This window comes from Alnus glutinosa, chromosome 2 (genome assembly GCF_958979055.1).
Source record: "Alnus glutinosa chromosome 2, dhAlnGlut1.1, whole genome shotgun sequence".
Taxonomy (NCBI): domain Eukaryota; kingdom Viridiplantae; phylum Streptophyta; class Magnoliopsida; order Fagales; family Betulaceae; genus Alnus; species Alnus glutinosa.
The window spans coordinates 32,236,657-32,251,773 of record NC_084887.1 but is presented as its reverse complement, the minus strand read 5'-3'; the positions used below and the strand labels follow the sequence as shown (position 1 = coordinate 32,251,773).

Genomic DNA, 15,117 nt, shown 5'->3' with positions numbered 1-15,117 from the left:
AACTGGTGTTAGTGACTTGAAGTTTCTGGGTGCCATATGAGATTTTGATGGAAGAAGCTTTGGCCTCCTTATGTGTTCATTGATTTTCCTGGTATAGGACAGATGCTGGAGTAATTGTTCTCTGAAAAAAATTTTCAGGGCCCCTCTAGTTAGCTCCTTTCAAAACCTTTACTGTACAGAATCTGCTGGTGGAGAGGTGATATGAATGCTTGTCTTATTGGAAGAAGAGTTCTTTGATAAAAAGTGGTGATAGTACTACTCTGAAGATCATTCTTGCCAGCTTTCTGGTTTTTCACTGATAACTGTGTACCGCTTTTTTTTTTTTTTTTTTTTTTTTTTTTTTTTTTTTTTTTTTTTTAAGTCCACCCAGTGCTTGCTTGAGAAGTAGTTAGCATCAATGAGATCTATATGGAAGAAGGCGAGATTGACGAGTTAGATATCCAATTTTTTTTCTCCCTGAAAAACATGTAATCTATTAAATTCATTGCTGAATTGGGTGTGTAGCTTATAAAGAAAGTCCGGCCCTTGCTTGCTGTCATTGTATTCGGCGTTTGATGTAATGCGTCACTAGTATGGGATGCCTCAACTAGGTTACCTATAAGATGCAAGTTTGATGTTCACCGTCAACTTACCACAACCATCCTCATTCCTTCAGATTTGGGATTGGCCTGTTTAAAAAGAGTAGGGCACAAAGTAGAACATAATTTTAGTCATACATGAAAATGATTCTTTTTGAAACTTGAATAAGCAAGATCTTACATCAAATTATCTACTGCAAGGTAAAATTATTAAGAATGTTTTGTTGGATTTCTTATACTTGATCTTAAACCATTGTAAAGAAAAAGAAAGAAAGAAAGATATAGTATTAAGAAGGTTACAAGAGATAAATCGTTGTGTCAAAGCATGTACACAATTTCATGGCATATTTCCTACTTGAGTAATGCTAGAAAAGACGCTTTTATTCAACTACTATTCCACACTGCTGATGTGGTAGTGCCAATCAACCCTTGGAAACGATCCAAGGGTTGATTGGCACAACCACGTCAGCAGAGTGGGATAATGATGGATAAAAGTGTGGTTTCTAGCATTACTCTTTCTACTTCTCTTCATTGGTATGTGTATCATATGGACAACAATGATTTATTCTCTTTGATTAGTTATTCATGTAAAATCTCTACTTGGTATTATTATTAAATGCATTTTCTTTACATATTAAACCATGCAAAACAACTGGTGGATGCTGTTTTTCTAATAGAGATTGATATTCATCTAATGTATTTCATAATTCTCTTATACTTCGTGTGTACTAGGGGCACCTTACGCTGTTATTTATAAAATTTGCATTTACTTATATATAAAAAAAAAAATTCTTGTTACTCGGGCAAATCACAGGATGGACAGTACCTCCGACCATCGGACCCTGCCTATGAGCAAGTTCTGGATTCCTTAGCAATGATTGCACGTCATACACCTGTACCTCTTCTAGAAGCTCTTCTCAGATGGAGAGAAAGGTGTACCAAATCCCCATGTTTACCTTTTTGAATCTTTTTTTTTCCTTGCATTTTTTTTTTTAATAATTCTAGCCAATTTTGTATTCTTGATTTTTGTTTTTCACTGTCATGTCTAGTCTTGTAGATAAGCTCTTAATTATTTCATGATAATCATAAATATTGGTGTGTTGAATGTGGTCAGATAGTGTAATTTGAGTTTTTGTTTTTGTTTTTTTGTTTACTTATTTATCAAAAAAAAAAAAAAAAATCTGGATCTGCTAGAATGGACTATAACAGTTACCAGTCTTATTTTGAGTTTTTGATTACGTGGTTTTGATATTTGCGACTTATTTTTCTAGTTTTTACATGGTTTCCTTTTTTATTTTGTTATCCTGCATCACATTACATATCAGAGCAATATGTCCTGTTTTTACTCATAGCATTTTGGCCGAAGAGAATTATCAGGTATATCTTGTTAATACACGGGATTGTACGTTTCAAAGGGATATTAAATTGACAAATTCAATCCAACTTAAGAACGATACTATGGGTTACTGGAATTAAAGGCTTTATTCTTTAAGCCTGGAGCATGTTACAGTGAAGATTAGCATGTCCCTGCACAAGCATGACATGCCTAAATCGAGAATTGGTCCGATTTTTTACTTCTTTAAAAAAAAAAAGACTCTCTTTCTTTGGGCTGCTGTCTCATATTCTAGTAGGTTGCGCCTTTTAATGAATTTGCGATTACTTATATAAAAAAAGAAAGATACTATGGGGAACCATCTAAGGTACTTTTTTTCTTTTTTTCTTCTTCTTCTTCTTCTTCTTCTTTTTTTTCTTTTTTTTTTTCTAATGAATATGTAAGGTCCTTTTACCCAGACAACCTGGTGAAAGAGTCTGATTGACTACAATCAGTGTGGAATTGAACCTCCTATTTATTTATTTGTGATGCTATTGTCATTCTTGCATGAAACTATCAATATGATCTTATTTGGTGTTCGTGTTTTGATTATAGTTTTTTGTGGGTTTTCTTTTTCATTGCAGTGAGTCCCCAAAAGGAGCAAACGATGCATCTACATTCCAAAGGAAGGTATGTGCTGTGATTGGTAGCTTGCTTGTGAATTTTTTTTCCAGTTAGCAGACTGAATAATTTTTTATTTTATTTAATGCATGTTGACGGTCATGAACCTGTTGCAGTAATGCAATTGGTTGCCCTTAATTACTTATTATCACTTAATAGATGTCATTATCAGAGCATATTTTGAAAAATCGTTACTTTATCTATGCCTGTGTACAGAAAGATGTATTTCAGCAGCCTAAAAACACTCCAAGTCCCTTGGTTGTTATATATATACCTCTAGATGTGGTCAATGTATTGCGATCAATTTACTTCTTAAACTCCATATTGAAGACCTTTTGAAAATCCAGGCCAGGAAAACAGAAAATAATTTTGGTATTTTATAGGTTGGGACGATATAGATGGATTTAGGCGAGGGAGGAGTCCATCACTCCACTCTGCCTCCGTGGACAGACTTTGGTTTCAAAGTCTAATCCTATTATTGAAGAGAATACAACTTTGTTTCATAGCCAAAAAAAAAAAAATCAGAAACTGAAATTTCATTTCTTATCTCTAAAAGCATAAAATTGCACATTTATAGAATTTTAGAACACTCATGACTTCTCCCATAGCCAAAGACAGAAAAGACTTGACTGATTAAATGATGACCCTCTTACTGACTCTTTAGTCTTTAGTATCTTACTAGACTACTGGATATTGGTAGATTTGACTAAGACTTTAAGAATTAACATTAATTAGAAACATCTTAAGATTTATTAGTTACATTAATTAGTAACATTTTTTGAGCGGATTTCACTCAACACGTTGCAGCTTTGCCCAAGGTTTTCAGACAAATACAACCACGTCCACAACCTCCTCTCTTCTATAAAAACATAAACGCATTATAGAGATTTAGATTGTTTGTAATTCTGCATACTAAACATGTATGGCAGTAGTTGTATTTATAGAAGAATCCAAAACATCTAGATAATCACTAGATGTGTTTTACATGAAACAAACTATCTAATCTGAACGTCTAACTCTAGAGTCCTAGTAGATTACATTCACAACTAGTCTAGAGTTGATGGATATTTTATTATTCGGTTCTCTCTCCGGGAACTTGGACATGGTGAGAAGTTGAGGGATGGATAGACGATTTCTGGTGGAGGCAAAAGCGTTTGCTTTCTCAGTTATTGAAGGGGCGTCAGTGCTAAGGGTGGAAGAAAAGCGGAAATTTTATTATGGTGCGGTACTCCTTAGTAACCAGTGCATCGAATGGCTGGTTTCGACTATGGAGGTGTTGATGGGTGGTCATGGTCTGTCTGATTTTGTCAAATCTTTCAGGGAGGGGGCGAAGGTGACGATAGTTCGTATTGGAGGTAACACTAATTGCCAGTTTGTGGAGGTAGCGGTCTATGGGGTGGGCGTTCAGAGAGGGTTCCTTCGTATTCCTGAGGGGCGGAGTGGTTGGGGTTGGCTTAAGTTTATTAGTGAGTTGCATAAGGCTATAGAATTTCTTGGTTCTTCGGTAGGGTACGGGTTCGGTGTTTCCTCGCCGGAGGAGAAGGTAAGGGGGAAGAAGGTGGGGGATTGTATGGGAAATGCAGCGGGTCCACTGTCTTTCGCGAAGGCGGTTCGCTCGCCGCCAACCATCCATGCTCTTGGTGGCTGGATTCTGGTCTCGCAGGAGGAGGTGGCCTGGTGCGAGGAGGAGCAATTCCCGATAAAGGAGTGGTCTTGCGCGATAGTCCTGCGGGTGGTGGACTGTTCTGCTTGGGAGAGAAACCATTTTGATCCGGTGGGTAAAGACCTTTGTGTCGATGGCTCCAGTGTTCGAAAAGGCAGAGAGTGCAGAACAAGGGACTGCGACGTCTCATTCTGCAGAAAGATCCTCGAGCAGGTTGGTGTATGGCTGGATTGGGTGAGTGGGTCTAACGTGGGCTGGAACAGGATTTCTTCTGTTGGGCTGAAACTGGGCCAGTGCAGGTTCTCATCTGCTGTGCTTAGAAGGCCACGTTGTAGGGATGGTTCTAGGAAGTTGGGCCTTAAGCCCAACCCCAAGAAGGCTAAGAGGTCTTTCCCGGATAAGGTTTGTGGACTCAACGAAGCGGGGTTGGACTCTGAAATGTCGGGATTGGGTTCTTCGGCGCCGGAAGCCTTGGACGGGTCGTCTTCTACTCTTCCGGTGTTCAAGTCAAGCTCGTCGTTGATGGGGGGTTCTTCTCCGGTGGAGAATTCGGTTTTCTTCGCTCATCCTGCTTTGGCCCAGCAAGATGGGTCTAGGTCGGAGGTGAAGACGACGACCGGCATGGGTGGAGGGTTGTCGGATACTAGCGAGTTCTCCAGCGCAAGTCCTAGCTTGTGCACGGCGGTGGTTGAAGATCCGTTTGCCTCAGAGTGGGCGGCGAAGCCCAACCTGCGGTCGGATGTGTCAGTTTGTGACTCAACCCTATGTCTGCTTGGGGGGTTGGGTTCGGACTCTAAAGGATTTGTGGGTCCCTCTTTGGGGGCGGCTGCGTTGGGAGAAAGGATTCGCTTGTCTCTTCCGATGATGGCGGATAGTGGGGCTCCCATTTACCCGTCTGAAACCCAATCGGTCATGAGGTATCAACGGAAATCGAAGGCCAAAGCTAGTAAGTTGGATATTTCCTTGATTGATGAGGCAATGACAGCTTTGAGGTCGCCGATGACGCAGTGTTTGGGTACATCTTCTCAGGCTTTGGTCGGGACTGTGGTTTGATCCAATCTCAGGAGTGGCCGGTAGGGTTTAGCCCATCTGGGGAGATTGTTTTGTGGGATTAGGGAGAGGAAGGTGATTCTCCTCACCCCTTGGGCGTTTTTCCTCCCGACTTACACTTGGAGTGGGAGTCGGATGGTGCTGAGGATGAAGATTCGGCCCTGGCTTTGTTGGATGCCATTGAGGAAGATTTTCATCGGGGTAGTATGGGGAAGCGGTATAAGATCAAAGGAAGGAGAGAACTGTAGAATCTAAAGAGCTCCATAAACTACGACATTGCGAGTGTGCATTCTAGGAGTAGGAGAGGAAAGGCTCAGGTTATGTAGTTTGTGGGTTGCTTGTGGGCTGCGAGTGTTGTATTTTAGGGTGTAGGTTCCTGTGGGTTTTTGGGTGGGTTTCTTGTGTGTTCCTTGTGGGTTGGTTTCAGGTTCTTTGTGCTTGTAGGCTTAGGTTCTTGTGGGTTTGTTTGGTGGGTTTCTTTCTTTCTTTTTTTGGGCTATTTTTTTTTCGTTTTCCAGCATTGCGTTTTCTCTTGTATACTGCCAGTATACTAAGGGGCGCCTGACGCTTTTAATAAAACGAGGTTATTACTTATCAAAAAAAAAAATTAGTTACTTTTATTCCCATTAATGTGATGGTGTCATCATCATTATCAGAGTGATTGTTCTAAAGTTAAAATTGTTTGCAAATGAAAGATTTGTTTGAAACTATCTAAAGAATTAGTTCAAAGCTTGAAGATTGAAGATAAATTGAATGACTGGCAAAGATAGACATGGAACAGGGGTTTTGCCCATTTTGTGCTTTCTTCAATTGCTTATGTTTCTCTTCCCACGCCTCTCTTCTTCTCTCATCCTTTGGGTGTTTTTCCGCCCAACATGCCCCTGGATTGGGCGTGAGATAGTGAAGAGGATGAGGATCCATCCTTGGCAATTTCGGATGTTATGGAAGAGGATTTTTATCGGGAAGCAAAGGTTGCGCGTCCTAAATCTAAAGGTAGAAGGGAGTTGTTAAATTTGAAAAGCTCCATCAGCTATGGCAATGCAAGCGCATCCTCTCGGCAATGGAAAGGCAAGGCTCATATGATGTAAAGTCGAGTGCTCCATGTGGGGTTCGGGTTTGAGGGCTTTAGGTTCTTGCGGGTTTGTTGGGTTTCTCTTTGGCTTGGTTTGGTTGTTTATGTGTATACTTAATGTGTATTTAGGGGCGCCTCACATTTTTTTTATAATTTTTTTTTTTTTTTTTATAAGTAATTTCAAATTCAATAAAAAGCGCAGAGGGGCACAACCCTAATACACGGGATTATCAAATTTTATTATTTATCAAAAAAAAAAAGAAGATAGACATGGAACAGGAAAGCTAAATTATTCTGATGTATGAGTTAGTTTTTGGGATTAATTAAAAGATTTTTATAACCAAGTGACTGGGGTAAAACTTAAAAGAGACATTGTAACAAAGAACTTAAATATTGTGAGCCTTGGGTTCTTTATGAGTAGGTTAAAATTTGAAGGTGGGAGTTCATACCTCGGGGAATATATATTTATATCTAATAATATTCTTGAAGGTGGGTAGAAAAATATATTAAATGTAGGGCAAAATATAAAAAAGCCCCCTGAACTACCAGTCGATTTTAGAATAGCCTCCTTAATTTTCAAGTACACTAATGTAACCTATCAAGCTACAAAAGTGTACCGAAAAGGTCACTTTTGTCGAAATATTCCTATAATTCACTTATTCTCTTAAAAACTAAAATAAAAAATGAATAAAAAACTATATTTTTTTTTAAATAAAGAAATTTTTTTAAAAAACTATTAGTATAAAACTAAGAAGCTAAGAAATTAAAAAATTAAAAACTTAAAATTTTTTAATTAAAAAAAAATAATATATTTTTTTAATAAGAGTGACATTTGTCATTATTTTATTGGTATTAACGTTGACACTAACATAATCTGTTAAGTATTTTGACGGAATTTGACTACAATGACTAAATTGTTATATTTTGCCTACCTTAAAGAACTTTAATTATTTTTTATTTCGCAGTGAGCGATTTTTAGTTTAGTCATTTTTTTGTTAGTTTTTAAGAGAATAGGGGTATTATTGAAATATTTTGACAAAAGTGGCATTTTTGGCATACTTTGGTAGTTTGATGGATCGCATTAGTACACTTGGAATTTCATGGGGCTATTCTAAAATCGGCTGTTAGTTTATGGGGCTTTTTTATATTTTTCCTTTACATGTATCATTAGTTGGTGAAACGTAGAATTACTTGATCACTTATTAAAAAAAGATATTTATTTGATTTATCATATCACGACTTCATTTCAACTGTGTGGCAGTCTTTGTTGCTTGCCAGTTTGATTCTTATGCACTGCTTGTGCCTAGCTATTAGTCACTAACAGTTTAGTTATCATTAAAACAATGGACTGCTTAAGTGAAGTGGTGAGAAAAAACTGTGAAGGCAATGAGATGGCTTGGATATACGCAATGCGCTAGTACTGATGTTTTAGTTATCATGACATCTGTATGTTAAGGCATTTCAATTTAATCCTTACTGTGCATATTTTGTCTGATTAGCCTCCGATGGGTTAAATTTGCTAGAAAAGTATTCAAGCAGGTGAAATTGGTATTTGTAGAAATGAAAATTGCTATTGCCCTTTTCCTTTGTTATCCTAGGTTGAAAGAAAAAACCTGGATAAACCTGAATTATCATTTGATTGTGGAAGAACTATTTCTTTTCAATGCATAATTTTGTAGAGAGAAGTGTGTTTTATTGATCCTAAGTTGAACAATGTGTTTACGTGGGGCTCAGCTTGCAGTGGAGTGCATTTTTTGCTCGGCATGTATTCGATTTGTGGAGTGCTGTCCACAGGAGGGACTTAATGGTTTGTTAATTATTTTGTTATGTTGTTTTTCCCTTTGAATTTGTATATCTTGTAGTGACATACTGGATTGTGCTCCTTGCAGAGAAGCTCTGGTCTGGGCTTGAGAATTTTGTTTTTGACTGGCTAATTAATGCTGACAGGTAAGCTGCTTCAGGTGGGAACTATGTGGTGGCTTAATTTTTGTTTTGGGCCTGCGTATTGATGATGCTTTAGTTTCTGACAAACTCTGGACTTCCTAGTCCCTATTATGCGAACTTGGTTGTTTAATTTATCTCTGCAGTGTCTACTGTACCTATGTTAGGCTTTAGCTTTCTTCAGAGTACAAAATTTCTGGTCATTGACACATTCAATTAATATCTTTTCACATGAAAAAATTGGTGCCTCCATAGGGCATATTGTCATGCAAGTGACGTGTCGTAGATTGGTATTGCATGTCTTAGTGTAATAGCAAAATCAGTGGACCATCTGTTGCTCCTTTGTTCTGTAGCACAAGAGTTGTGGTCACTTGTATCCTGTTATTTGTGGTTCAAGTGGAGGTTAGTGACCTATACTGGAGTTGGAAATCTCTCTCGGGATCAAATATAACAGAATAAAGCAAAAAATATAATGCTTTTTTTAGGTGGATGCTTTGCTACCGTTTGTCATAGAAAGTTTTTGCTTTATATAGTTTATCCCTAGATTCTACTGTGTTGCAGGGTCTTTAAGAAATTCAGCACTGTATAAGCTTTCTTCGGCTAGTTCTTGAGGGATTCTTGCATGGGATTTGATGTTTAAGGAGTTAGGGATGGTTAAATTATAAAAAGATTAAAACTTAATGATATTAAAAAATTTAATATTTCCTTGAATAATCCGTTACACACAAATCACCTAGGTTTTGTGGGTTTTTGCGGGTTAGCTTTAGTTGTTGCTGTGTATGCTTCCTGTGTACTTAGGGGCACCTTACGCTTTCATTAATAAAGTTTTATTACTTATAAAAAAAGAAAAAAAGAAAAAAAGATCATCCTGAAAATCTTGTAGGAAAAGTCTCTGTTGTAAGAAGTGCCTTACCCTCTTTCCAAGCTAATCACTTCTGCAGGATATCCTATAATGTGAAAACATCGTGGCAGAACCTTACTTGGATACCAATTTGATGCAAGATCTTTAAGAAATTCAGCATTATATTGTTTCTTTTTATAAGTAAAGCAAATTTGTTAAAAAGCGCAAGGTGCAAAACCCAAGTACACATGACGTATACAAGAGAAGAACACTCATCTAGATCAAGAACGATGAAAGAGAGCACAAAAATCTACAAAGCTAGAGATATTGAGAAGGGTGTTGACAGAGATCCACTGGAAGAGCGATTTAAGAAAACAAAGTTGCAGCTCTTAACTCGCCTTCTTGCAATCTTCGAAACTTTTGAGCTTTTCTTTCTCTCTAAATGCTCCACATCAAACAAGAAGGGATTACATTCCACACATTGTTTAAATCATTCTGACTAAATCTTCATTTCCAGCACGCCCAGAGCTCCATCACCTGTCCGGACATAACCCATTATACTCTAAACATTTGAAACACCATATTCCACAACTCTCTCGCAGTATCACAATGAAGAAGAACGTGATTGTTAAAGGATAAAAATCTTTTGTGATAAATGTTGATTTGTATCCCATAAATCAAGGGATTTCGATCCTAAATCTGTGCTTTCCCCCCTCTGTTGCTCTCTCTGATTTGCTCTCTCTCATTTAAAAAAGAAAAAGTGTCGTTGCTCTTAGTTGCCTTAATCTTTGTCTTATGTAGATGGGAAAGGAATAATTGAACCTTTGTTGGTGTTGAGCTCTCTAGGAACGCACTTAAAACTTTATTTTTGAGATTGCCGTACAATCGAATGTGTTCTTTTCAGCACTATTCCTATTTTTCTTTTCTCATGTTTTTCTATTTGACGTAGATTGTGATCTTTAGGAGACCCTTCGTTTTATACCCCGTGTACTTAAGGTCTCTCTGTCTAATAAAAATTTTATTAGTTACCAAAAGTTTTTTTTTAAAAAAAAAAAAAAGTAAAAAGGGAATTGGTTGATGCTTTACTCTTTGTTCTAGTTGAGGAATTTTTAGAATAACATCGTATCCAGAATAATGCCATATAAGGATCAACAGTTTTCTGTAACACTATTATAGTATTATTGCTAATTGTTATTTATTTACTTAAGTACAATCATGTCCCTTATCTAGACTGAAACGTGTAACATGGACATTTAGGGACTATTTCTTTTTCTTTTGGTCAGAATGGACTAGTTCATATACTTCAGAACTTGATTAATACACATCATCATGTCTTGAAAATTTTATGATGCATGCATATGCATATCTTGTTACAGAGTTGTTAGCCAGGTTGAATATCCCTCATTGGTTGATTTGCGAGGACTCCTTCTGGACCTAGTTGCTCAACTCTTAGGTGCCTTATCTCGTATCAGGTAATGAAATCGGCATCTATAAAAGTTAAAATCCTATTGATTGTTATCTGATTCAAAATTACCTAACCATTATGAAAGTCATTTTGGAAACATATAGATTTAGATTCTCACATCTTTTAAAGTTTTGTTATTTATAAGATATGCAGTTGTTGCTGTGTAGTTGAATAAATCATAAATAGTTCTTGTTAAACTTAGTTTAGCTGTTTCCTAATTATGCATCCTTGGTCATGTTTGGCATATCTTAGTCTCATCATCTATGGCCTATGCTGAATTGTTTTTGGGGCAGCTTGAGATGAGAGATTTATCTTTTTCCTAACAATAGCGTTTTTTCTTGGTGGATGGTCTGAAGTAGCCGTCCATACCTTGTACCTCTGATTCGATCATTATCATCCGTTACAACTTCAATATGTCCAAAATGTCATTGTTAATGCACATTAATAATTACCTGTAAGACTGCACCTACTCCTATATTTACTTTTTAACCCTTGGTTTTAGGGTAAGTTGTGGACAAGAACTAGCTTCTCTTATCGGAGGAAGCCTACACAACTTTCTAATAATCCGCTCTCTATTCAATTTGTGACTTATTGGCAACATCATTTTCTTTTTGTGCCTTGGCTCTTATCTGCACTAAAGCTGTGGTAGTGCTGTGGTCAAGGCTTGGTATCTGAAGGGTCGTTGCCAGGGCTTCAATATTTATTGTTCACCAATAAAAAAAAAAGTAATCTCATTTCAGAACTTTGTCTTGTATTGTTCAATCTGTGTTATGCTGCTCAAACTGTCAAATTAAAGCTTATGAATGATATATATTATTGATAAGGTTGTACTGCATTAATTGCACGCTTTTACTCTCAGTTCTTCATTGTCTTGTCTGGTGGAATTTGTGTTATGCTGACGGGCAGTACTTTAAAGCTTATAAAGTATGAGGCAAAAGGTGTACTTTGACTATGGCATGCTTCTAACCAAAAAAGCATTCTTCGGCATGCATATATTAGTTGACTGGATCATGGTAATGAATCATAATAAGAACATGATTTGGGAGCAAAAATCATTGTTTAGTTTTGTGTCTCTGGAGTCCTGTCATGTTTAGATTTTATGGTGCTTTCCCTTTCCTTTTACAGATTTAGTTCTATGACTGAGCGCTTTTTCATGGAACTCAATGCCCGTCGGATTGACACTAGTGTTTCCCGAAGTGAAACACTTAGTATCATAAATGGGATGCGCTATCTAAAGCTTGGGGTATGTTTAAATTGATTGTTCTGGTAAACATGGCATGAAAAAGACAATGGTTTGACCTAAGGTAATTGCCAGGTTAAGACAGAGGGTGGGCTGAATGCATCAGCCTCCTTTGTGGCAAAAGCAAACCCTCTCAACCGTTCTCCAAGCAAACGAAAAAGTGAGTTTCACCATGCACTATGCAATATGCTTTCAAACATCCTAGCACCACTTGCAGATGGTGGAAAAAGCCAGTGGCCTCCTTCAGGTGTAGAGGCTGCTCTTTCCCTGTGGTATGATGCTGTTGCACGAATAAGATTGCTTCTTATTCCTTGGATGGAAAAACAGAGCAAACATATCGCTGTAAGTGGATGATGGATCTCAGATCATCTACCTACTTTTTATCATATTTCAGGTTTCTGGTTGTTTTTTTATCTGATGGAAATTGCGACCTCGAATTTCATATTCCACTTGATTTTACCTAATAACTAGTTTGCCGTCTAGTACTACATATGTGGATAAGTCGGATAGTTTTGGAGAGAGGGGATAGGGGATAGGGGCTCACATACAATGGTACATGTACAAGTTTAAATCAGGATAATCCTTCCAGAACTGTCTTCTTTATTGGTTGCAGACATACTGTTTTTTCCTTTTGGTTTCTTACATAAATTGGTAGTTTTGTGTGTAGTAAAGTCGTGCACAGAGTCAGCATTTGTTTCTTGGCTTTCCTCTATAGTAGTTATGACCATGACATCTTATCGATTTTGCTCTGATGATGTTCTTATAAAATAGAGACATACTTATCAGATAAAAGAATAACATACATGAAAACCAACATCATCTAGTAAATGTAATGCTTTCATTCCACTGAAATATCTAATGCACCCATAAATTAGTAAACATAGTGGAGAACCTGATTGATCAAATTCAATATTGGTTGCTGATCCAGAGGAAAAGATATATGATAATCCTAAACTTGCAACAAAGTTAGAGATTTTCATAATGAGCAACTTGTAAAAATTGCTGTGAAGTCATGTTTAATGAATGGCCATTGTATTGGATGTATGGTGATTGAAGAAAGATTGTGCGAAAAGATTAGTACCCTACCTTATCCACTCAAACAATCCCACCAACTCGACTTATCTAGAGTTTGGATAATCACCTCAACCTGAGGTTTGGTTAGACTTTGACAGCCTCTTTATCCCATAGGTTTGACTTGTGGTGGCCTTTAAGCTGAAGTGACATGCTTGAATTACGGCCTTAAGTCATCATCTTTTTGAGTCCATAAAGGTATAGGAGAATAAGTGGTATGATGCCATATATATGTGCATACATGATCACATTTGTACACACACAGACACATGAGGTATGGTTGGTTTGACCTTCTGAAAAGCCATTATTTTTCAGAAATACTATAACCCATTATTTTTACTCATCAATTCCCCCAACTAAATATTTTAGTTACAATAAAAGCCATTATTTTTCATATTAATATTAAAACTGTACGGCAATATCAATTACAAAATATGACGAGGAAATCCTTTGCATGCTGTAGTATTATTCGTTCTTAAATTCGAAATTAATTAAACTTTACCAGCTAGAATTATTGATTTTTTAGGGCTATAATTCTTATTACTTTTAAAGTGGTCCGATCATGAGTTCATGCATTTCATGTTTCTAGTTTTGTTTGAGCGTGCCTTCCCTTCACCTTCCTTCATAGCCTTGATCTTCTTCTGGAAAAGGAATGAAAATAATAAAATGATAGCCCTAAATGCTTACCCATTTATGGCTGATGTTATAAAATGTTCTTCCAAAAGAATCTTCCCCTAGTTATTTAAAAGTTTTCCTTTAGAAGGTGTTATTGCTCTGTTTGTAATTTCATATAATCTTTTTTCTTCATATCTTTTTGAACTTTGTCTTAAATTAACACCTACCCCCCCCCCCCCCCCCCCCCCCCCCCCCCCCAAAAAAAAAAAACCTGAATGCCCGTGGCCCTTTTGTGTGTTTTTATGCTCTTTTATCCCCACATTAACAATTCTTCAATGTGTTAGGTTGGTTACCCTTTGGTCACTCTTCTTCTCTGTCTTGGCGATCCTCAAGTATTCCACAGCAACTTAAGCCCTCACATGGAGCAACTCTACAAGCTTCTTAGAGTAAGCTAAATTATTTACGGGTTTTTATAGGGGAGCAAGAAAAGTGTGCATATGGTGAATTGGTTTTTCCTTTCAATGTCCTAATGTAATATCTTATTTAGCCATATCCATATGGTCTTCTATTCTGAGTTTTTGGCTATATGACAAAATCTGAATTAATCATGCAGGACAAGAACCATCGCTTCATGGCCTTGGACTGTCTTCATCGAGTTTTGAGGTTTTACTTGAGCGTTCATGCAGCTAACCAGGCCCCAAATCGTATATGGGACTACTTAGACAGTGTAACCTCACAACTTTTGACAGTTCTGAGGAAAGGAATGCTTACTCAGGATGTCCAACATGATAAACTTGTTGAATTCTGTGTGACTATAGCGGAACATAACCTCGATTTTGCCATGAACCATATGATATTAGAATTGCTGAAGCAAGATAGTTCAAGCGAAGCAAAGGTCATTGGTCTCCGTGCTTTGCTTGCCATTGTTATGTCGCCTTCAAGCAAGCATGTTGGCTTGGAAATATTTAAAGGTAGCTTCAGCAATGGTCATATCCCCTAGATTATTGATATATTGTTATAATTTGATATCTCAAATTTTGATTTAACTTCATTGACTTCTTTTGAACAGGTCATGATATTGGCCACTACATTCCAAAAGTAAAGGCTGCAATTGAGTTAATTTTAAGGTCCTGTCATAGAACCTATAGTCAAGCTCTTCTAACTTCTTCAAGGACCACCATAGGTAATTTCTCTATTGTAGAACCAGTGTAATACAAGAATTTTAGTATCTGGTATCAGGAAGTGAAAAGGACGAGGAAATGTTGATATATGTAATCTAGTGGGTCCTTGAATTTATCTGTGAAATAATTGTATTTTCATCTTATGTTCTTTTCTTCTCTTTGTTGGACTTATTCCTCATTTGATGGGTATTTATGTTGCATTAGGAAAGTCATGATCTTGACTGCATTGTAATTGGTGAATGTAATCCATTTTTATCAGTTGTCAATGAGCCAAGCCTAAGCTCAATATGAGAATTGTAAGCCTTTTGGACATATGAATCCCAACTGAACTAGCTTGGACTCAGTAATGCAAGAAATTTATAAAGCATTGGCTTAACTTGCTTAAATGCTTTAAATTCTTTGTTATC

General features: G+C 37.1%; 1 protein-coding gene and 1 pseudogene across 1 annotated transcript in view; both read left to right on the top strand.

Annotated features, from left to right (window-relative positions):
• The window catches only part of LOC133859515 (uncharacterized), a 30,200-nt gene that overhangs the window by 1,399 nt on the left and 13,684 nt on the right, over positions 1-15,117 (top strand). The window contains exons 3-12 of the mRNA XM_062294934.1: positions 1,393-1,511; positions 2,535-2,580; positions 8,091-8,163; positions 8,246-8,303; positions 10,515-10,610; positions 11,729-11,846; positions 11,919-12,185; positions 13,874-13,975; positions 14,143-14,500; positions 14,599-14,712. Of these exons, the coding sequence (XP_062150918.1) occupies positions 1,393-1,511; positions 2,535-2,580; positions 8,091-8,163; positions 8,246-8,303; positions 10,515-10,610; positions 11,729-11,846; positions 11,919-12,185; positions 13,874-13,975; positions 14,143-14,500; positions 14,599-14,712 (1,351 nt within the window). The remainder of the gene's footprint in view (positions 1-1,392; positions 1,512-2,534; positions 2,581-8,090; positions 8,164-8,245; positions 8,304-10,514; positions 10,611-11,728; positions 11,847-11,918; positions 12,186-13,873; positions 13,976-14,142; positions 14,501-14,598; positions 14,713-15,117) is intronic.
• LOC133862096 (U6 spliceosomal RNA) lies at positions 2,057-2,151 on the top strand (annotated as a pseudogene).